This window comes from Tupaia chinensis, unplaced genomic scaffold (assembly GCF_000334495.1).
Source record: "Tupaia chinensis unplaced genomic scaffold, TupChi_1.0 Scaffold000057_1, whole genome shotgun sequence".
Classification (NCBI taxonomy): Eukaryota; Metazoa; Chordata; class Mammalia; order Scandentia; family Tupaiidae; genus Tupaia; species Tupaia belangeri.
The window spans coordinates 4,665,996-4,690,044 of NW_006159515.1; the positions used below are offsets into that span (position 1 = coordinate 4,665,996).

General features: G+C 42.6%; 1 protein-coding gene across 1 annotated transcript in view; it reads right to left on the reverse strand.

Annotated features, from left to right (window-relative positions):
- The window catches only part of PCCA (propionyl-CoA carboxylase subunit alpha), a 398,674-nt gene extending 377,718 nt beyond the window's left edge, over nt 1–20,956 (reverse strand). The window contains exons 1-5 of the mRNA XM_006141526.3: nt 20,835–20,956; nt 20,764–20,797; nt 9,789–9,866; nt 2,579–2,626; nt 2,392–2,460 (exon numbers count right to left, since the gene is read on the reverse strand). Of these exons, the coding sequence (XP_006141588.1) occupies nt 2,392–2,460; nt 2,579–2,626; nt 9,789–9,866; nt 20,764–20,797; nt 20,835–20,905 (300 nt within the window). The 5' untranslated portion in view covers nt 20,906–20,956. The remainder of the gene's footprint in view (nt 1–2,391; nt 2,461–2,578; nt 2,627–9,788; nt 9,867–20,763; nt 20,798–20,834) is intronic.
- Between the last annotated feature and the right edge of the window lie 3,093 nt (nt 20,957–24,049).

Here is a 24,049-nt window from a genome sequence, read left to right on the forward strand (position 1 = left end):
AACTCGACCACGGTTGGTTATGTGGGAGTCCAGTACCCTAACCATCACGCCACCTGCTGGCCCCTCTTTATTTGGGGGTAGAGAGGGCTTACCATAGGGCATGTGTACTCACAGAGACAGAGAAAGAGAAAGTAAAAAAATCACCCCCAGGGGGATAACCACAGTGCAATCCCTTCTCCTTCATTCTCCTCTCTGGAATTTGAGCACACATGCACACAAGCCTGGTGTTATTTTCTTTTTTAGAGAGAGAGAGATTTTTGCTACAGAGTGTATGTACTTGCCAGAGAGACAGAAAGCAAGAAATCAACTCCCATGGGGGATGGCCACCCTGCAATCTCTTCTCCTCCTTCTCCTCTCGGGATTTTGGGCATGCACACACACACACCCAGCGTAAGTTTTAACTTGCCAGATGCAGGACTCGAACCTCAGTCAACTAAGTGGGAGTCCAGCAATGTAACTGTTACACTATCTGCTGGTCCTTCCTGGTGCTATTTTCAAGCCACCATGTCTGGGACTGGAACCACAGTTGGCCATGTGGAAATCTAGTACCTTAACCATCATGCCAACTGCTGGCCCCTTTATTACTACTTTCAAGTGGCTAAAAGTTTTTAAAATGAAAAACTACCATAGCTGCCTTGGGAAAGTATGAGTAATAAAGCCATCAAACTTCTAGCAACTCTTTAAACCCATTTTTGCAATGTCTGGAAGGTGACTGACTATCTCTGACAAAATACAAAGCTAGAAAAGAAGAATGGAAAAAGTTAACCATGCTATTTAAGGAAATACCATACAGTAGACTATTCTATAATACTAACACTGAAATATAAATACATAGGGAAAAACTAAATATAAATGATTTTGGACTGGCCATGCCAACAGTCACCTCCATGAAAGCACAGCATGAAGAATTAACTATATTTTGATATGAAAAGATAATAAATGAAAGGTTACTCTTGGACATGAAATAAAATAACTGTCCACGATTCAAACTTTTTTTCTTTGAACTTATCCATGAATAAAAATTCCTCATGAACTAATACACTGAAAATAAACACAAGATGAGAAGTGGACATTTTAAATTTATTACTAGTTTGATGGTGACTTCAACAAACTTTTTTCTAGAGGAGTCTGCTGTTGATAAATACCATAGTTTACCAGTCAAAAAATAGATCAGTAAAAGTAAGACTTTTCTCATTATTTCATTAATATCTTGTAAGGAATATAAATTACTACAGAAACTCATAGCTAAATTTTACTAAAGAAGAAAAATCAATTTTTTTAAAATCAAGCAGTATATATGCAAAACAAGTTTAACTGCTTCGTTTCATTTTTTCATTAAAAGGTAAATATGTTAAATATACCTGTCAAGCAAAGTAGTTAAGATAAATAACCTTTATTTTCAGGAAGTTAGAGCAATTCAAATAGTTTTCATTTTGTTTTTATTAAGAAGGAAGAGACAATAAGACAATATGAACATCAACTTGTAGGCAAGACAAAATTTTTAAAACTGTGAAACCTGAAAAGTCTTTATATTAAATTACTATACTATAAAAGCTGACATTACCAAAAGGTCCATTAACAAAAGTAGCATGAAAAATGAAAAACAGTAACTTACATTAAAGTACAACTACTTATATTTCATTCCATAAAATTCCAGTAATTTGCATTCTTTTCCCATGAGAGTTTTTCTACTCATTCATAGTTCATTACTGCTAAAAAATGCCTGCTGTGTTAAAAATGCCAAAAAAATTATATTTCATTCACTGCTTTATGCTATACCTTCTTTTGTTCAAGTCCAATTAGCATTAGCCTATCTTTCATTTATCAAAGTTTCAGCTGAACTCGTTTAAGCATTTGGGCAAGGTTAACAATTACAACATTCCCTGAGGGATACTGGAGTTAGGCTGTGGGGAACAGTGCTCTCATAAGGGAGCATTGTGTAAACATTTCATTAATCTTTGGATCTAACTTTCTCATGCTTTGCTTAAATCTACTTGGTGACCAGCGTTCTGCCTGGCAGTTTTTCAGTCTATTCTAGGTTTTTAAAGCTTTGAAATATACATAGTCAAGGTGTATATATAGAAATCATGAGACATACACTTGCTTAACATGAAGTGACCAATTAGATAGTTCTAAAAACTGAATATACAGGGGCCAGCAGGTAGCATGGTGGTTAAGGCGCTAGACTCCCACAGCGTCAACTGTGGTTCAAGTTCCAGATCTGGCAGCTTGCATTCTCACTTCCCCTCTGGTCAAGTTTAATTACTTAGTTAATTAATTAAATCTTTAAAAATAATTGAATATACCTTTGGTGGACCATGGGAGGAGCTATCTGTTTCCTACTTGACCAAAAACATAGTTCTGATTTAAATAAGGCAAAAATATACTTACAGAACTAGCATCAGCATCACTGTGGATGGCAACCGTCTTAATGCCCATCTTCTTGCAAGTTTTAATAACCTATTTGAAAATACATTAATATTTCCTATTACCAAAGATGCACACTAAAAGGATTCCATAATAAAAAAAAAAAAACTCCATAAAGTAAAATGGAAAATAAGGTTAAAATTCTACTCACTCTACATGCAATTTCTCCTCTGTTAGCAATAAGGATTTTATCAAAAGTCTGAAAAGAGAAACGAAGCACATTAAAAATTGCTACTCCAGAGTGCTCCCACCACTCTACCCTTCACCTATCCGGGTGCAGCGGTGAGGCAGAACCACCTGGTCCCAGCTCCCCATTAGAGGCTCCTGCCAAGTCTAGGGTATGAAAAAGAGTGGCTAACTGTATGCAGCGCACAGTTTTACACACCACCTTATACTCTAGCTTCTCTGTTCAACCCTTAGCCACATAGGGTCAGAAAGCTTTGGCTATCTAGGAGCCAAAACATCTGAACACAGTGAGGCCCTGAAGGAATTCTCTACCGAGGCTCATCCCAACAAAAAGCAAAGAAATTATTCTGCAAATCTGCGAGGAGTGAAGTCATAGCTAAATGCCTAGAAATCACAGCACAGCCTCAAGAAATATGAAAAAAGGCAGGAAATACCCCCCAAGGGAACACAATAACTTCACATGAATAATGGACAAAACCCCCCCCAAAAAAAATCACAGAAATGTCAGAAAAGGAATTCAGAATATTTATTGTAACTAAACTCAATGAGATAGAAAACAGAGAACAAATCTCAGATGAGAAAGTCATTCCATGCCTTGAAGGAGGAACTCTATAGAGAGACAGACATCTTGAAAAAGAATCAAACAGAACTTCTGGCATTAAAGCCTACAATGCAGCAAATCAATACCTCCCTTGAAAGTTTTAACAACAGATTAGACAATGCAGAAAAAAAAGAATCTCTGACCTTGAAAACAAAGTTTCCTACTTAGACCAGCAATGAGAAGAAATGTAAAACCAACCACTAAAAATGAAGACAAGGGGACCAGCAGGTGGCATGGTGGTTAAGGCGCTGAACATTCCCACATGGCCGATCAGGGTTCGAGTCCTGAATCTGGTGGCTTGCTTTCTCACTTTCTCTCTCACTCTCACCCTCTGTCTCTCTCTGGTCAAATTAAAAAAATAAATGAATGAATAAATAAAATAACATAATTATTAAAAAAAAAATGGGGACCAGCAGTTAGCATAATGGCTATGTTGCTGAACTCCCATGTAGTCAACCGCAGTTCGAGTCCAGGACCCGGTGGCTTAAACTCACGCCAGGCATGTATGCGTATGTGCCCAAGATCCGGAGAGGAGAATGGAAGAGAAGGGATTACAACATGGCCATCCCCCCAGGGGGTGATTTCTTGCTTTCTATCTCTCTGTCTCTCTCTGTCTTTCAGGCAAGCGCACGCGCCCCTATAGCAAAAAACTCTCAAAAAAAAAAAAAATGAGGCCAACATATAAGACATCCTAGACACCATTAAGTGGCCTAATATTCTCATTATGGGTATTTCCAAAGGGGAAGAGATGTTTAAAGGCTTAGAAAATTTATTACATGATATATTAGTTGGAAATGCTATATATTATATGTTAGTTGGTGCTCACAGGAAAAAAATAGAAAAGTGAAAAATAAATAACATTGTTTCTTAAGAAACTGGAAAAGCAACAACAAGAAAAGAAACAGTAAAGATTAGCATTGAGGGGCCAGCAGGTGGCATGGTGGTTGGGGACAATGGACTCCCACATGGCCTACTACAGTTCGAGAACCGGACCTGGTGGCTTGCTTTCTCATTTTTTCTCTCTCTCTCTCTTTCTCTACTTCTCTGGTGAAATTTTAAAAAATAAATAAACAAATAAAGTTAAATAAAATAACTATTAAAAAAATTAGAGTTGAAATAAAAGAAATAGAGATTGAAAGAACTATACAAAAAGTCAACCACAAAACAAGCTGGTTTGGATAGAAGATAAACAAAATCGATAAACCATTAGCTAGACTAATCAAGAAAAACAGAGAAAGGAACCAAATAAAGTCAGTACTGAAGCTGGTAATAGTAAAACCAATATACTGGAAGTGTATAGAAAAAATTATGAGAGAATACTATGAGTAACTATATGCCAAAAAAATAGAAAACATAGATGAGTTGGACAAATTTCTGGACAAATACAAGCTACCTAGATTGAACCTGGATGAACTAGAAAGCCCAAATAGAACAATAACAACTAATGAGATTGAATTAGTGACAAACAGCCTCTCAACAAAGAAAAGCCTAGGTCCAGGGGGCTTCACTCCTGAATTCTATGAAACCTTTAGAGAAGAGCTAACTTCAATTGTTCTCCAACTATTTATAAAGATTCAAAATCTAGGAATCCTCTCAGACTCATTTTATGAAGCCTTCATCTCCTGGATACCAAAGCCAGACAAGGACATAGCCCCCCCCCCAAAAAAAAGCAAAAAACAAAAAACCTACATACCAATATCTCCAATGAATATGCTGCTGCAAAAATTTTCAACAATAGCAAACCGTATCCAACAGCTTATAAAGACTATACATCATGACCAGGTAGGCTTTATTCTAGGGATGCAAAGATCGTTCAACATACTCAAAAAAATTAATGCAATACACCACATTAATAGAAAGATAAAAATTATATGATCATATCTATAGATCAAGAAAAAGCATTTGATAAAATACAACATCCCTTTATGATCAAGACTCTCAATAAAATAGAGGAAAAAGGGACATTCCTCAACACAACAAAAGCCATATACAACAACCCCACTGTGAACATCATACTGAATGGTGAAAAGCTAAAAGCCTCCCCACTAAAATCTGGAACAAGCCAAGGCTGCCCACTTCTTCCACTCCTTTTCAACATAGTGCCAGAAGCTCTAGCCAATGCTATCAGACAAGAGCAAAATTAAGGTATTTAGACAGGAAAAGAAGCTAAACTGCCCCTATTTGCCATTGATATGATTATATGCACAGAAAATCCAAAGGATTCCATGAACAAAAACCTAGAAGTGATAAGTGAATTCAGTTAAGTAGCAGGCTACAAAGTCAATATACAAAAATTTATAGCATTTTTATACATCAATGAACAGACGAAGACAGAATTGAAGAAAGCAATCCCATTTACAATAGTCACAAAACAAATAAGATACCTATGACCCTAACCAAAGAAATGAAAGATCTATACAAGGAAAACAATGAAAAACTGAAAAAAGAAATTCAGTGCATTATGGAAAAAAAATGGAAGGACATCCCATGCTCTTGGATCAGAAGAATCAATATAATCAAAAATATCAGTTCTTCCCAAATTAATTTACATATGCAATGAGATTCTGATCCAATTACCTGTTTTTTTTTTTTTTTTAGAGGTTTTCGCTATAGGGCGCATGCACTCGCCAGACAGAGAGAGACAGATAGAAAGCGAGAAATCATCCCCCAGGGGGGATGGTCACGCCGCAATCCCTTCTCCTCCATTCTCCTCTTGGGATCTTGGGCACGCACGCACACGTGAGTTTTAAGCCACCGGGTCCGGGACGCGAACCGCGGCCAACTACGTGGGAGTCCAGCAACATAGCCATTACGCTAACTGCTGGTTCCCGAGATGTTCTTGATAGAAACAGAAAAAAAAAAAACAATTATAAAATTTGTCTGGAATCATAAAGGACTCAATGACACCAAGGTAACACTATGCCAAAAGAATCAAATAGGAGGCATCTTACTATCAGACTTTAAAATGTGTTACAAAGTGGCAATAATCAAAACAGTATGATACAAAAAGAGACACATAGATCAATGGAACAGGATTATTCAGGAATAACCCCCAAAGCATGCAGGTACAAGATAACGCAGTGGAGAAAAGAAAGTCTTTTCAGTGGGACCAGTGGATGGCCTAATGGTTACATCACTGGACTCTCACATAGTTGACCATAGTTCTAGTCCTGGACATGGCAGCTTGAAATTCATGCCAGTGTGCGTGTGTGCCCAAAATCCTGAGAGGAGAACAGAGAAGGAATTGCAGCATGGCCATTTCCCCACAAGGGGCACTCTCTCACTTTCTGTCCATCTCTTTCTGTCTCTCTGGCGAGCACATGTGCTCTATAGCAAAAATCTCTCTTAAAGAAAAAAGTCTTTTCAGCAAATGGTTTTCAAAGAACTAGATATCCACCTGCAGAAAAATGAAACTGAACTCTCACCATTAACAAGAATAAACTCAAAATGGATCAAAGACTTAAATATAAAGCCTCAAACTACAAAACTACTAGTAGAAAATGTAAGGGAAGCTCTTGAAGATAGTAGAGTAGGCAAAGATTTCTTAAATAAGACCCCGAAAGCACAGGCGATAGTCCCCAAAATAGACAAGTAGGGTTACATAAAACTAAAAAGCTTTCTCACAGCAAAGAAAACAATGATTTGAGTGAAAAGACAACCCTCGAAATGACAACATTTGCAAATTATTCCTCAGACAAGGTATAATATCCAGAATATATAGAGAACTCAAGCAGCTTGCCCATAAAAAAATGAATAAGCCTATTAAAATGAGCAAATGAATTGAAAGAATGAATGAACTGAATGAATAAACGAACTCTCCAAGGAAGACTTACAAATGGCCAAGAGGTATATGTTCAAGTCATAAGGGAAATGAAAACTAAAACCACAATAAGATACCATTTAACTCCAGTTAGAATGGCTAGGATCAAAAAAATAAAGAATGCCAAGTGCTGGTGAGGCTGTGGTGGGAATGTAAAATAGTTCAACCTCTGTGGAAAACAAAATAGAGGTTTCTCAAAAACCTACAAATAGGGACCAGCAGTTAGCGGAATGGCTATGTCACTGGACTCCCATGTAGTCGACCACGGTTCGAGTCCCTGACCCGATGGCTTAAAACTCAGGCCAAGCACATGCATGTGCGTGCCCAAGATCCCGAGAGAAGAATGGAAGAGAAGGGATTGCAGTGTGGCCATCCTCCCTGGGGGGTGATTTCTCACTTTCTGTCTCTCTCTGTCTGTCTGGCGAGCACATGCACCCTATAACAAAAACCTCTCAAAAAAAAAAAAAAAAAAACTACAAATAGGACTTCCACGTGACCCAGCTATCCCACTTCTTGGTATTTACTCAAAGGATAGGAAACCACCCAAATGGAAAAAACTTGCATATCTGTGTTTACTGCAGCTTTATTCACAATTGCTAAAACATGGAACCAACCAGTGTCTAAAAACTGATCACTGGAAAACTGACACATATATACAATAGAATATTACAAAGCTAGAAGAAATGGTGAGAACCTATTGTTTGACTCAAAATGGATGAATATAGAAGACAATATTGAGTGAAATAAGCCAGACTTTGAAAGATACTCACTGAATATCCCACTCAGTTTGTACTGTTTATGGCTTGAGAGATCTGAAGATGTGATGGGTGGGGAGGATGGGAGGATGGGTGTGGATGCCAGAGACTGTAAGGGGAAGTGGCTGGGGAAGAGGAAGGGCTGGGAGGGGGGTGGGGGGGTGCAAGGGAAGGAAACATTTTAAAGATGGGAAAAAGTTAAAAAAAAAAAAAAAAAAAAGAAAGGAAGAAAGAAAGACAGAAAGAAAGAAAGGGTAAATGCAGTTCAAAAAGACATAATCTATATCATCTATTTATTTATGACTTCTGATGTTTGATACAATACCTTCAACCAAATAGTTTAATTCAAACAAATTGGATAAATTAACTAGAACAACCAGGGAATAATAAAGATTGAATTATATTTGCCAAAGAGAAATAACTAAATAAATGCTACCTCACATAGGGACTCAGCAGTTGTGATTTCGGGAAGAATCTTGATATGTGGGGATTATTTTGGATTATCCAGGTGCCTAATGTAATCAAAAGGGTCCTAGTAATAGGGAAGTCAGAGTGTCAGAATCACAGAGAAATAGGAGGCTATTGGTGAGGTTGCAGAGAAAGAGAACCCTCACACACTGCTGATAGGAATATAAATTTTTCACAGTCACTGTGGAAAACATTATGGAGGTTCCTCAAAATCCAAAAACTAAAACTAATGTATGACCCAGCAATCTTCTCTAGACCCAAAAGACAAGAAATCACTTCATCAGAGAAATGTCTGTACAATGTCAGCCACGTGGGAGTCCAACACTGTAACCACTACACCATCTGCTGGCCCCTATTTTTTAAATTTTTTTAATTTCCTATAGGGCGCGTGCACTCACCAGAGAGAGACAGTGATGGGGGAAGCAAGCTGCCAGGTCTGTGACTCGAACTCCAGTTAATTCCCAGTGGGAGTCCAGTGCCTCAACCACCATGCCACCCACTGATCCCATGCTTCAGACTTTTAAAAGTACAAAAGAGGATACACTGAAGAGACAACTAGGTCACTGTTCCAAAGGCAACCCACTGCTACCTGTCTCCTGCATATAGTGCCGGATATACATGTCCATCAAAGAGATACAGAGAAATCTATTTCAACCAACCTGAAAGATCCCCCTGTCCATCAACAACTATAGGTAAACGTCAAGTGCGTTTGGAAACTCCGAAGTGCAATACGGCACAGTCACAACAAATCGTGTAAGGTGTGGTAATGAAGCAATGTCCAGGACGCTGTGTGTGGAGAAGCAAGAGTGTGGACAGCATGTTTCCAAAGGCCACAGCACTGAACGAAGAGGGTAGCACTAAAAAACTACCAGAGAATTTCAGTATGGCTCAAGCACAGTTTGTACGGGAGAGCTGTTAGCACATACGGTAAGGGTCAAAAACAAGCCAGATGCTGAAAAGACTTGCACGCCATTTAGGAAAAGGGCACTCTATCCTGTACGTGCAGAGTCACACATAAAGCACCCTGAAGACACTCAGAAAAACACAAACACCATAAATCAGGGGCTGAATCCCTGAAGACAGCGGGCTTTCAGGTAGCAGCAGATAAAGAGGAGCTGGTGCAGCTGCTGTTCTGAACTGTCCTAATGAAACATCATCTGGGGTAAGCAGTTTCCTGAGGATTGTTTTTACAGTTATTTTTCTTTTCATCCATTCTCTCCTTACCCCTCCTTCCTTCTTTCTGTTCTGTTTGTTTAGATTGTCACCACTGGGGTCTAAAACCCAGCTGGCCCTCCACTCCACTCAGAGACATGAGAAGGACCGAGCTGCCCCTGTGGACTGGGCTGGAATGAGAGGACCCGTCAAGGGTGCTGTCTCTCTCACAGAAGAAATGAATAAGCAAACTTTATTAAAACTTAGTAATTAGAAACAAACAAATAAGTAAAATTTAATCTGTACTCTGAACACAGTGTAGACATGAGAAAGTAAAACCATTATAACTTAGCTGTGGAGAGTATTTTTATATACTTACTTTTTCATTAGGATCAAATCCCACTGAAGTAAGACTTCGGGACGCCAGTAAGTGCTGTCTTGAATAGTGTGGAGCATGCTATGAAAAAAGAAATGAGAAATAAATTAGCATGCCAGACCCATGAGCTAGTGATTAGGGAACCAGATCCAACATGGCTGAAAGGCCTTTCTGATCATGTAGACAGAGAAGGATTAGACATGTCACACACCAAACAGAATGTTATAAAGTACAAGCCAGAATCTTGGCCTCAAGGAGCTTCCATTTTATCACTGACCAGAACATACTATTGGGTCATCAGAAAAATCTCACACATTTTTATATAGAAAAATACATCATGACTTCACCAATGACCCAATAAAATGTGCTTTCATTTACTAATGTCTTCAGCACGATTATTTTTTGTTTGACTGTGACCAGCCAGTGGCATGGTGGTTGAGGCAGCTGAATCCCACATTGTTGATTGTGCAGTTCAAGTCCCAAACCCAGTGGCTTGAGAAATGCACTGTCATGTACATGCACGCCCAAAATTCCAAGAGGAGAATGGAAAAGGGATTGGAGAGTGGCCATTTCCCCAAGGAGGTGCTTTCTCTCTCCCTCTCTCCCTTCTCCCCCTCTCTCCCCCTCTCTCTCCCTCTCTCCCCCCTCTCTCCCTCTCCCTGTCTCTCTCTGTCTCTCTCTCTCTCTCATACACATACACGACCTGTAGCAAAGTAAAAAAAAAAAAAAAAAAAAAAAAAAGACTCCAAATAAAAAGTAGTACTAATAATCAAATTCACTTCCGGGTCAGCCAGGTAGTGAGGTGCTTACAGTGACTGAACCCACGGGGTCCAGTGAACCCATGGGGTCAGGTGGTTTGAGTCCTAGACCTGGCAGCTTGGAAGATACTCCACTCCATGTGTGTGTATGCCCAAAATCTCAAGAGACTGGAGGAGAATTACAATATGGCCCTCCCCGGGGTGGGGGCGGTTCTCACTTACTCTCTGACTGCCTCTCTCTCCAGCAAGTACATGCGCCCATGGCAAAAACCTTAATAAAGAAAATAATTATAGCCAGGGCCAGCAGGTGGCGTAGAGGTTAAGCCAGCTAGATCTCACATGAGCAACTAGGCAGTTCAAGTCCCAGACCCAGCTACGTGAAAATCACACCTGGCGCATGGGTCTGCAGGCCCAAACTCTCAAAAGGAGAAAGGATTGCGAAGTAGAAAACCCTCCTGGGGGTGATTTCTCACCTTCTCACTTTCTATCGCTCTCTCCCTCTCTGTCTCTTTTGGCAAACACACATGTCCTATAGGAAAAAAAACTAAAAGCATAAAAATTACAGCTTAGGCTTAAGAAAACCACTTACTCATGTATTAGTCACTGATAAAGCTAGACCAAAAATTGAGGGGAAGAAATATCAGCAAAAGGCCTTTTGCTTCGTTGCCTCACTGAAAGCAGGATGGGTCGTCAGCAGCCCTACTGCAGCCACCAGAGAAAATGCAGCCAGGGGGCTCTTGCCAGTGCGTGCTCAAACCAGTATGGTCTGATCCAGAAATACGGCCTTGATGTGTGCCGTCATGAAGGACACGGGCCTCACTGGGTTGGACTAATGACCTTCCTCGAATGTATTGTCCAAGATATCCACCCAGTGTGAGAAACCATGCTGGCTATTTGTATATAAAATAAAATAAATTTTAAAAAAATTTCAATTAAAAAAAATCAGCAAAAGGCCACAGGTGCTCTTTTTAAAACATAAATCCAATTTGCTTAAAACCCTCCAATGGCACTACAGTCATGAAATTCCAAACACAAGGCCCTAGAGGACTCTGTCCTGACTGGCTCCCCACACCGCTTCCAGCATCCAGCCCTTACCACCCTAGTACAAGCTAGCATCACCTTAGGCTGGGAGGGATGCAGTGGGTGGGAGTGGGTGGGGAGTGGAAGCAGGGAGCCCAGACTGTTATGGGGTGCCTGCCTAAGCTCACGAACATGGACTCATATGTATGTGCTCTTTGTCTGCCTTTCCAGAGTCATTCTTGATTCTTCTCTTTCCTTGTATGTCCCCTGTAACCCTACAGCAAGTACTATTGGCTCAAGCTGCAACCTCCCCTCCGAGCTTTTGCCTTGGCATTCCCTAGTTCTAGAATGCTAGTCCCTCAAGCTGGACACACGTGGTGGACGGGTCAGGTTTTGCTGAAACGCCACATGCTCAGGAGCATCCCTGTTATGCTCAGATAACATCTCCCACTCTCAACACCGCTGTCACGCTCTGTTCCATTCTCCTGGTCTTCTCCCCTTTTAGAGCACTTACCACTCTGAACTTTTCTTTAAAGATTTATTTTTTTAAATAATTATTTATTTGATTTATTCATTCATCCATTTATTTTAACTTGACCAGAGAGGGAAAGGAAAAGTGAAAAGGCAAGCCACCAGGTCCAGGACTCGAACCGTGGTCTGCTATGTGGGAGTGTCCAGCGTCTTAACCACCACACCACCTGCTGGTCACCAGATTTTTTTTTAATTTGCTATTATTATTTATTTTTTAATTTTATCAGAGAGAAAGAGAGAAAGGGAAAGTGAGAAAGCAAGCCCCCAGCTCCAAGACTCGAATAGCAGTTGGCCATTGCAAGTCCAGCACCTTAACCAGCTGCTGGCCCCAGAACTTTTCCCTCTCTTGGTGAATACCATCAGTCTCCAACATCCACTCTAGCTACGAGGGGAGAAGCAGCAGTCGCTGTAGCACCCCCAGCACTAACTACTGTCTGGCACAGAGCAGATGTATAAAGATTGAGTGCTGGTCCCAAAATGATGTGTTCATGTCCCAGAACCTGTGAAAAAGGATCTCTGCAGATACCGGGAGCTCAAATGATCATCTTTATCCTGTCATGGCCCTAAATCCAATGGCAAGTGTCCCAGAAGGCGGGACCAGCAAATGGCATAACGGTTATGTTGCTGGACTCTCACATGGCCAACTGCAGTTCAAGTTCGGGACTGAGTGGCTTAAAATTTATGCTGGATACATCTGTGTGTGTGTGTGCCCAAAATCCTGAGAGGAGAATAGAGTAGAAGGAATTGTGGCGTGGCCATCCCCCTTGAGGGTGATTTCTCACTTTCTGTCTGTCTGTCTCTGTCTCTCCAGCAAGCACATGTACCCTATAGCCAAAAAAATCCCTCTAAAAAAATAAATAAGTAAATAAACATTTTTAAAAATAAAACAAAGAAATACAGAAGGCAAGACACACAGGGAAAGCAGAAGGTCGAGAGAATACAGGAGAGACTGGAATGATGAAGTTCAAAAAGAGAAGAAAGGAGTCTCCCCAGAGCCTTCAGGGGGAATGTGGCTCTGCTAATGTCACCCTGATCTCACAGATGGGTGAGAATGAATTTCTGGTATTTGAAGCCACCAGGTTTACGGTGATCTGTACAGCACTCTTAGGAATCTAATCAAAGTCTCTGAATAAAGAATACTGTAGCATAGATCACTTGAATACTATATTAATTTTCCTAAATGAAATTATAAGTCTCTACCTTCCAATATTTTTTAGAAAGACTTTTGCTATAGGGCACATGCGCTAACTGGAGAGACAGAGAGAAAAAAGCAAGAAATCACCCCTCAGGTGGGATAGCCATGCTGCAGTCCCTTCTCCTCCAGTCTCTTCTCAGGATTTTGGGCACACATGTATATGCGCTCAGAGTGAGTTTAAAGCTGCCAGATCCAGGACTCAAACTGCTGTCAACTACATGGGAGTCCAGCAACATAACCATTATGCCATCTGCTGGTCCCACTTGCAACATTTTTGAAATTCACTTTTTTTTTTTTTTTAATTTGCTAAAGGGTATGTCAAAGAGAGACAGAGAAAATGAGAACACGCCTCCTCCAGAGGAGATGACCATGCCGTAGTCCCTTCTCCATTCACTTCTTGGGATTTTGGGCATGCATGCACATGTATCTGATGTGTTTTTCACGTTGCCAGGTTCAGGACTTGGATCACATAGTCAGCCATGTGGGATCCACCTGCCTTAAGAGCCATGCCACTTGGTTGGCCTGAAATTCACTTTTATTTTTATCTTATTATAGTGATCCAGTCATATTTTGCAAGTTTTTGTTTTTTCCAGAAGGTGTATGTGCTTGCCAAAGAAAGAGATAAAGCACGTCCCTAAAAGGGCATGGTCACTCTGCAACCCCTTTTCTCCTCATTTCTCCATCCTGTTGAGACTTGGGACATGCATACACATGTGCCCAACATGATTTTCAAGCCACCAAGGCCAGGATTTGAACTGTGTGGTCAGCCACGTGGGATCCAGATCCCTTCACCACCAAGCCATGGGGCCAGCACTGTGGTCTTTTCTTTTGCAATGAAACTGTCAACAGTTATTCTTTTTTTTTTTTTTAAGAAATATGTTATTTAACTTTATTTATTCTTATTATTTTACTATTTCCAGACACGCACACACACACACACACAGAGGGAGAGAGAAAATGAGAAAGCAAGTCTTTGGGTCCAGGACTCTCTCCACAGTCGCCCATGTAGGAGTCCAGCGCATTTAACCACCACGCCACCTGCCAGCCCCATCAACAGGTATTTCAAATAAAGAAACTAATTTTCAAAAAAAATCACTCAATGCCCTTATCTTTTGCTTCAACTATTGAAAAGGACATTCTGAACACAAGCATTACTTCTGCATATGAAACTTTACCATGCTACTTAAGTTATATTCATTAAAGACCAAAAACCAGGCTAGCCCCATGCGGCGAACTCACACATACCACCAACAGTGGCAATTAAAAAAAGAAATCACACACACACTAAAGCCCTTATCAAATTATTTCGTCAGTCTTCACATTTATTCTCTAACTTCTTTGTGCCTAGAGCAGGATGAGGGAACATGTTTTAATTTCTTCCAACATTTTTGAAATTCACTTTTTTTTTTTTAATTTGCTAAAAAGGGTGTGTCACAGAGAGACAGAGAAAATGAGAACACGCCTCCTCCAGAGGAGATGACCATGCCATAGTCCCTTCTCCATTCTCTTCTTGGTATTTTGGGCATGCATGCACATGTATCTGATGTGTTTTTCAAGTTGCCAGGTTCAGGACTTGAACCATACTATAGTGCCAGAAACTTAGAAGATGCTTCACAGGGGACCAGCAGATGGTATAATAGTTACGTCGCTGGACTCCCACCTAGTTGACTGCGATTTAAGTCCTGGGCCCAACAGCTTAAAACTCACGCCAGGCACATGTGCACGCGTACTCAATTCCAGAGAATGGAAAAGAAGGGATTGTGGTATGGCCATCTCCCTTGCGGGGTGATTTCTTGCTTTCTGGCTCTCTCTGGTTCTCTCACAAGCATATACAAAAATCTTTCTTAAAAAAATGAAGGTGCTCCACAAACACTTTCCATGTGGAAAAATAGATCTCAGGATAAAAGAATGACACCTAACTACTTCAAATCCTTCCCTTAGTTTGGAAAATAATGCACTATATTGGCACCTCTCAACCATCCCTCTAAATTCTTTGGTTGTTATTAAAGGGTGCACACACTCACCAGAGAGACAACCAGAGAGAAAGCATCCCACCATGGGAACGGTCAAGCCCCAGTCCCTTCTCCTCCATCTCTCTCTCCTTTCAGGATTCCGGCCATGCTCACACATGCGCCTATTGTGTTTCTACCATCAGGTCTGGGACTTGTACTGCACAGTCGGCCCTGTGGTAACTCAACACCTTAACCACCAAGCCACAGAACTGGCTCACATTCTTCTGAATTCTAGCATCTCTCTTCCTTCTTCCAAACCCTAATTTAGGGTTATAAGATAGAGTATATACTCAATTAAATATTAGCTCACCCACTACCTCCTTCAGAGCTCACATACTCCATTCTTCCATCACAGATCCCTGACCCAAAACCAGCCATTGCTCTTCCATCTTCCCCACACTACCCCGAGAGGACTCCTGGAGGCATCTAACTCCATCTCAAATGAAACACTTACTTTGCTATCCAAAAAAATGTTTCCACTCCTCCCCATCTTCTCTTTTCATTGCTGCACCCTCACGTACCCACGTCACATGCAAATTGGTGCCACAGCGGTCCACTACTTGGGAGGCTGGAAGCCTCATGGAAGACCCATGATTGGTTCCCGGGTCAACCTGAACATACCGGGGCAGTTTCATGTGCCTGTAAACCTACCTAATTGGGGAGAAGGGGGGCTGGAACTGGACAATGACATCATGAGAGACCCTATCAAAATTACCTATCTCTGGGAGACTGGCAGGTGGCATGGTGGTTAAGAGTGCTGGACTCTCACATGGCTGACTGCGGTTTGAGTCCTAAATCTGGTTTTCTTTTTCACTTTCCCTCTCTTTCTCTCTCTTGCTCACTCTGTCCCTCTCTGTTCAAATTAACATAAATAAATAAAGTTAAATAAAATAATTATTTTTTAAAATTATCAATCTCTGTCTCTCCCTTGCTCTGGTTAAAAAGGAGGAGAAGGAGGAGGAAAAGGAATGGAATCATTTAAATAAATTATTTTTTTACTCTCTATATCAAAACTGTCACCATCTTTCTTCCTTATTGAGAAAAGGGTGCAGGTTCTCTGCTCTGAACCTCTGAAGAACGAAAAGTAGATGTATAAATACACGATGTCTATCAACATGTCGTTACACCAGAAAATGATTTCTGTAATCTGAGAAAGCTTTTTCCTAATTTATCAAATTTTGTCACAAGTTTATCAACATGTTAGAAAGATTTACTCCAGGACCAGCAGATGGCATAATGGTTATATCACTGGTCCCCCACATACTCAGCTGCAGTTTGAGTCCCAGCTCTAGAGGCTTAAAACTCAGGCTGTGAGGCCAGCAGGGTGGCGTGGAGGTTAAAGGCACTGGACTCCCACGTGACCAAATGTGGTCTGAGGCCCAGACCTGGAGGCTTGCTTTTTCATTAACCCTTTCTCTCTCACTTTCTGTCTCTCTCTGGTCAAATTAAAAAATAACAGTAACAAATAAAATTAAATAAATAAATCTTAAAAAAAAAAAAATCCTGGGCATGTGTGCATGCATGCCAAAAATCTGAAAAGGAGAATGGAGACGGGATTGTGGCATGACCATTCCCCTGTGGAGTGATTTCTCACTTCCTGTCTCTCTGGTGAGCACATGCACCCTGTGGCAAAAATCTCTCTCTAAAAAAAAAAAAGGAAAGATTTACTTGCAGGCAATTATAAAGCATTCAGATATGCTTATACATTGTTTTCCATGTCTGGTGATCAGAAAATCATGGAGTCAAGTAACACACAGCTTAACATTCAGACTTCATAAATGCATCTCACAATGAGACCATCATTCAAATGACAGATGCTTTGTAATTGAAAAAGGCAGCCTTTGGAATCATGTTATACAAGGTTCAAATTCTACCTCAACCAATTGTGTCTGCCCTGAAGTCTTTTAACTAGTCTGAGCTTTGTTTGCTCTTATGTAAAAATGGGGTTTGGGGGCGACTAGCAAATGCTGTAATGGTTACATCATTGGACTCCCATGTAGTCGACCGCAGTTAGAGTCCAGAACCGGGTGGCTTTAAAACTCACGCCAGGTGCATGTGCGTGCTTGCCCAAAATCCTGAGAGGAGAATGAAGAAGAGATTGTGGCATGGGCCATCCCCCTTGGTGGGAGGGTGATTTCTTGCTTTCTGTCTCTGTTTCTCTCTGTCTCTCCAGCAAGCAACAAGCCTTGTAGCAGAAATCTCCCTTTTTTAAAGAAAAGGGGGATGTTTTTACCTAGTTGCTACATGAATAAAACATTATATGGGGGACCAGAGGATTTCGTAGCAGTTAAATCGCTGGATTCCCACATGGCTGATCGTGGTTTGAGTCCTGGACCAGGAAGCTTGGAAATCACACTAGGTGAATGTGCACGGGCACCCAAGATCCCAGGAAGAGAAGGGAAAAGAAGGGATGCAGCATGGCCATCCCCCCTGTGGGGTGATTTCTCATTTTCACTCCCACTGCCTTTGTCTCTCTCTCTTTCCAGCAAGCATACATACACTAAGTCAAAAACCTCATAAAAAAACAAAAATGATATGGAGGCCGGCAGGTGGCATGATGGTTAGGGCACTGGACTTCCACATGGTCAACCACAGTTTGAGTCCCAGACCTAGCAGATTGCTTTCTTTCTCTCTCTCTCTCTCTCTCTCTCTCTCTCTCTCTCTGTGTGTGTGTGTGTGTGTGTGTGTGTGTGTGTGTGTGTCTGGTCAAATTTTAAAATAATAATAATAATAAATAAAATTAAATGAATAATTCTTTTTAAAAATTATGTGATATATGAAAACCATTTAAGACAAAAATGTTCAATAAATTGTAGTGATTCCAACATCAGGTGTCACTGAGAAGTACAGGCAAAAGAAAAACTAGATATTTGAACAGAATGTGTTTAAAAGGCTGGTAAAACGAGTAGGACTAAAAAGAGAATTCCCACATACCTTAAAAATAAGCAAATTGTTAACTGGCTAAAAGAATGGTCAAAATTCTCTAGACTACAGTCTATAGTTAGTTGTCTGCTTTCCAACCAACCAAAAAGATTGAAGAGGTGGAGGAAGCAATGGGGGGGTTAAAAATCTTCAAAGGCCGCGCTTCACACAGATTCAGCAGAGCACATTCAAGTTCATTCATGGAAGCATGGAGAGAAGGGAAGCAGCAGCTCAGGTTCCCCGAGAGCAATGGTGGACTTCAGACACGCGTCCCACCTCCGGAGGAATTCTTGATGTGCACAAACATAATGCTACTCTGTCAGCACCAGTCCACGCTTATTGTGCCAAACGGTGTGCTAGGAACACAGAAATTGATAAGACGCAACCTCTGCTGACACGTTAAAAGAAGGAAACCAGATAAGAAAAAAAAAAAAGCTTGTATACTACACAAAGTATACCGAAAGGGTAACGGTAAGTACATACGAACTTCACTCTCAGCCTCTCCAACCTGAAACATCAGTGTCACCCCTTCCACCTCCAACAGCAATGGCTTCCCACTGATGGGAAAATAAGATAAACACCAAAACTCCTCACATGATCCATGAGATCCAGCATGGTCTGATTCCCACCTCCCTCACTGGCACATCTAGTCTCTATATCAGAATCTCACCAGGCTTTTCTGAGTTTTATTGCTCCCTCTGACCACAGGACCTTTGCATGTGCTGTTAACATTTATCCCCTCTCTCTTTGCCTAGAAAAGGTCACCTAGTCCTTCAAAACGTGTCCCAATTTTTACTTCCAAAGGAAAACACTCCCTTACCTTCAGCAGTGAGTAGGATTACAAGCACGGGTTCTGGAGTGTTAAATCCTGGGTGTGCCACTTACTAGTTCCATAAGCTTTGAGCAAGTCACAAAGCACTTTTTGCCTTGCTTGCCTTTCCTGTAAATAGGAATTGTATGGCTGTGGTGAGGACTGAATAATTAATTCAAATAAAGAACCAGCACAGTATCTAGGACACAGACAAAATATTCTTGACTTGGTCAAATCCCACTAATTTATTTTAATACCAGAACCTCAGCCCTAATAGCCTTTTACACTCGTCTGTCACTCTCTACTAGCCTAAAAGTTCTAAGAAAGCAAAAATCATATTCATCGCCTAGAGCTGGAACACAGGAGATATTTACTGAAGATTTGCTTTAAAACAAACAAGCAAATAAACAAACAAAAAAAATAGCTAAAATAAAAGGAAGCTGAGCCCCAAGTGAGTGCCCTGACCTGTCCAATATACAAAACTCCTGTTTAACTGGAAAGTCTTTCTATTAAACCGCAGCCTCCTATGTAAATGACTTAGAGAGTTACAACTTGCAACAGACGTGGCAAACAATGATTAAAAGATTACAGAGCAATGAAGATTAAAGATCAAAACCTGTGAGGCAATACAAAGAAAAAAGACAGGGTATTCTCACATTGACAGGTATCAAATACCTGCCAGTTTATTTCCCTTCCCAGATCAACTCCAGCGCTCCCCTGCCCACCTGGGCCTCAGTTCCCTCCTCTCTTCTCTAAAAAGAATAGGATGGAGCAGGTCACATCTAAAGTATCTTACCCAATTCCAAAGATCTGTGACAACAAATCCAGTTATGTGACAAGTTTAAAAGATTGTTTTAAGGGAACTTCATCAAGCACACCAAGCAAACTGACAGATGGCTTTCAGAGGGCCCGCATTTTAAAGAATGAGTTCAAGTACCTTAATAACCCCTATTAATAAAGTAGGTTAGGTAGTCTGCCCAGAAGTTAGGAGAGACCATGTTAAAAGGCATAGGAGTAAGAGGCCCGCACAAACACTACACCCTGCAAGTCTGGCTGCCACCATGACATCCTTGGGTATACTGAACAGGGTGAGAAACGTGTTTAAAATCAGGCTAACCACGACATACGAGAGTAAAATAAGTCCACACGATGCATTTCATACACACCATACTGTGGTGTCATACAATCAGGGCAGGCTTTCAGCCGAATGTAAAACGTACTAACGATCCTGACATGTTCCAGTGCTCTTAAAAGTTAGGATAAACTCACAGCCCTAACTACCTGAGCTGCAAACTCAGTGCCCCTTCTAAGACGCTGGAAAGAGGCAAGAGGACGCGGGGACCCTAAAGACACCTAGCACAGCCTGGAATGCGTCAGATAAAGCCAGTTCTGCAAAGGCACGAGTACAGGCTTACGGGCAAGGCAGGCGATTGAGCCGGATGGCCATGCGCCTTCCCAGAGGGAGGACCAAGCTCGCCCGCCCGCTCCGTAGGCCCTCAATGCTCCAGGATGTCCCGGAGCTGCACCGAGGGACGCCTCCTGAGCCGCTGCAGCGCTATCTCTGGACCGGAGGATGACAGAGACGGGGCAGATCGAGGCGGAAGCGGGGCCGCCCAGTGGGCAGCAGGGGACACGGGTGGCGCCTGGGAACCTCCCGGCAGCCGACACCGAGAGGCGGTGAGGGTGGAAGGCCAGTGAAGGGCAGGCCCGCGGGCCCCGCGCTGCTCACCTTCAGGGTCCACAGCGCCGCGCTCCGCATCAGCCGCGGCGGCGGCGCGGCCGCCCCCGCCCCCCGCGAGCAGCGGCGGCGGCCGTCGCCCACGCCGCCCGGCCGCGACCAGCGTTACTGCCCCTACCCACAGCCCCGCCATTTGTCGCCCCTTGCCGTCCGGCTCTCCGCTGACCTCTCACCCCGCCGAAGAGGGCGGAGAAGGGGAGCGCCTGGGCTTCGGCCAATCACGAGCCCGCACTCAAAGGCCCCGCCTCCGACCACGCGGGGAGGGGAGTGGGGTGAGGTCTGGCGGAGCCCGGGGAGCCGCGAGCGCTAGGACCCGGCGGAGCAGGCGTCTGCGCGCCCGCCCCGAGCCAGGCGACCAGCCGACCAGCCGCTGGCCCCAGGCGACCCCGGCTGTGAGAAAGGCGGAGAGGCGTGGGGCGGCCTGCTGCGGGTAGACCCCGCACTACCCTAGCGTCCACTTAGCAACCAACGCCAGGCCTGCCAGTTCCTGTCCCCCCGCCCTTCGGCCACCTGAAGTCCCGAGGGTGCTGAGTTCCAGACACGTGCCCCAATTACGCTCCTTATGGAAATGTTTAAGCATTCCCCAAAGGGGTAAACTTGTGTTGTGGTCGCTCGGGACCGTCACACGGCTTCAACCAACGAACGTTCTGTCAACTCTTGCCCTTTTTATTTCACGCCGAGGCCCTTTAAAGTCGATCAAGGACATCAGGTCATCTCACCTATAAACACATCCGTATCAGAGGTTCTGCTCTTAACTATTGTGCCTCCCCTGCAGTCGCCTCGAGAAAGTTCCAGAGCTAGGAGTGGCCTGGGGTACTTACAGCGTGGAGAACGGCAAAGGAGATGTAAACCAAATGTTTGGAAGTACCAGAAAAATGACATTTAATAGCATTTTAAAATGTGGGGGGGGGAAGAGGGGTGCGCAAAATCGCAACAGGAGGGAGCGATGGAGGGGAAAGGATTGCAGTGTGACCGCGCTCCGCTGGGGTGCTCCGCCAGGGTGCTTTCTTGCTTGCCCTCTCCCTGTCTTTCTCGGGTGAGCACAGAGGCCCTTTGGCAAACTTAAAGAGTGAGAGTGAGGTAAGGACATACACCTACTAACTATTTCATACAGAGCTGTGCTAAGATAAAGGCTACTCTCACTTTCTGGTTTCCTTTCAACAGAGACTAGTAACCAGCACTCTGAGGGTTGACACTGAATGCAGACCGCATCTTGCAACATGCTGCTCTTGAAGACATGTGCCCTGCTTGATGGGCAGGCACCGCCCAGAACACCTTGCTAATGCTGGGGAGCTTCCCACAGGAAGAGTTCTTCCCAAAACAGAACCGGAAGTTTCTTTTGGCTGCCTCCCTAGCAGTTAGGGTACAGGCAAAAGATAGGCTGCCCCAGTAGCTGCATCCTGAAGGCTGGATTCAAGACAACAATAAAGGGAAGTGGCTCGTTAGTTAGGCCTTTTTTCTCAAGGAGTTTAAAGTTTATCTGGAGACAAAGTAGCATAATGAAAACAATTACTAAGCATCAGATTGTGTAAAACCCCTTTGCTGCAGTGTAAGTCTGCTTCTAAATAGCCCAGAAAACGCTTGCCACATCCACAACTCATTCCTGAGCATATTAATCACAGGAAGGACTTTAAGGGATTTTTTAAAAATTATTTTATTTAACCTTATTTATTTTCATTTGACCAGAGAAGGACAGAGAGAGAGAGAAAGCAAGTCACCAGGTCCAGGACTTGAACTGCAGTCAACCATATGAGAGTCCAATGCCCTTAACCACCACACCACCTGCCAACACCAGGGACCTTAAGGGATCTTAAGCTGTAAGTGGCCATGTTTTGTGCCAAGTGCCCTTCCTATTCCAGCTACCATTTATTGGCTGAGAAATGGTGTTTTCTCATTTTCTCTTTCTCTCTCTCTGGCAAACACATGCACCCTCTGACAAAATTTTTTTTAAAAAGTTAATAGAGGGGCCAGATGGTGGCATAGTGTCAAATGCAACACTGTACAAAGCTGATTCACATGGGAAGAGTCCTATTCATGTCCAGGGACCTCCCTGAGTCCACTGAATGTGTGTGCCCACGATCTCGGGTGGTTGAGCCTATAGGTGAATCACAGTGTCAAGATTGTTTTGGGAGTGTGGGGGTGCTAGCTCTCTGACTCTCACCAACAAAATAAACAAATTTAAAAAAAAAAAAAAAGCTGTGGCTTATTAGCAAAGAAAGCTGGATCCCACATTGCTGTGTAGTTGAACTCCCAACCCCAGCGGCTTGAAAAACATGCCAAGTACATGTGCAAGCATGCCCAAAATCCCAATAGGATGAAGAAATGGAGAAGAGATTGCACCATGACCACATCCTGTTGGTGGGAGAACTTTGTCTCTCCCCTTTTCTCTGTGTCTCTGGCAAGCAAATGTGCCCTCTGGCAAAGTAAAGAAGGAGGGGGAAGGAGAAGGAGGAGAAGAAAGAAGGAGAAGGAGGAGAAGTTGTGTCAGCCATGTGCAATGTATTGGGCATCGAGAGTTGGATCTCACATGGCCAACCATGGTTTGAATGGTTGACTGGGGAGTCCTGGTGGCTTGAAAAAAATCGTGATGGAGGGCTGGCAAGTAGCATGATGGTTAAGGGCTCTGGACTTCCACATGGCTGACCATGGTTTGAGTCCCAGACATAGCGGCTTTCTTTCTCACTTTCCCTCTCTGGTCAAATTAAAATAAATAAATAAATAAATAGAGTTAAATAAAAATAACTTTTAAAAATAAAAAATAAAGATCTGCTCAACTCCTCAAAGGTTCTAGGCACGTCGCAGTCTCATCAGGCACCCAGCATGCACCCGTCCGCAGCCAAGATGCCCAAGAGGAAGGTCAGCTTAGCCAAGGGGGCAGCCAAGGAAGAGCCCAAGAAGAGATCGGCAAGGTTGTTGGCTAAACCTCCTGCAAAAGTGGAGACGAAGCCAAAAAAGGCAGCAGGGAAGGATAAATCTTCAGACAAAAGAGTGCAAACAAAAGGGAAAAGGGGAGCAAACGGGAAACAGGCTGAAGTGGCCAACCAAGACACTAAAGAAGATTTACCTGCAGAAAATGAAGAAACTAAAAATGAGGAGAGTCCACCCTCTGATGAAGCAGGCGACAAAGAAGTCAAGTCTAAGTAATATCATATACTATGTCTTAACATAATCAAAATGGCAATTCTACCCAAATTAATCTACATGTTTAATGCAATTCCAATCAAAATACCAGAAATATTCTTCACAGATCTAGAAAAGACAATCATAGAATTTATCT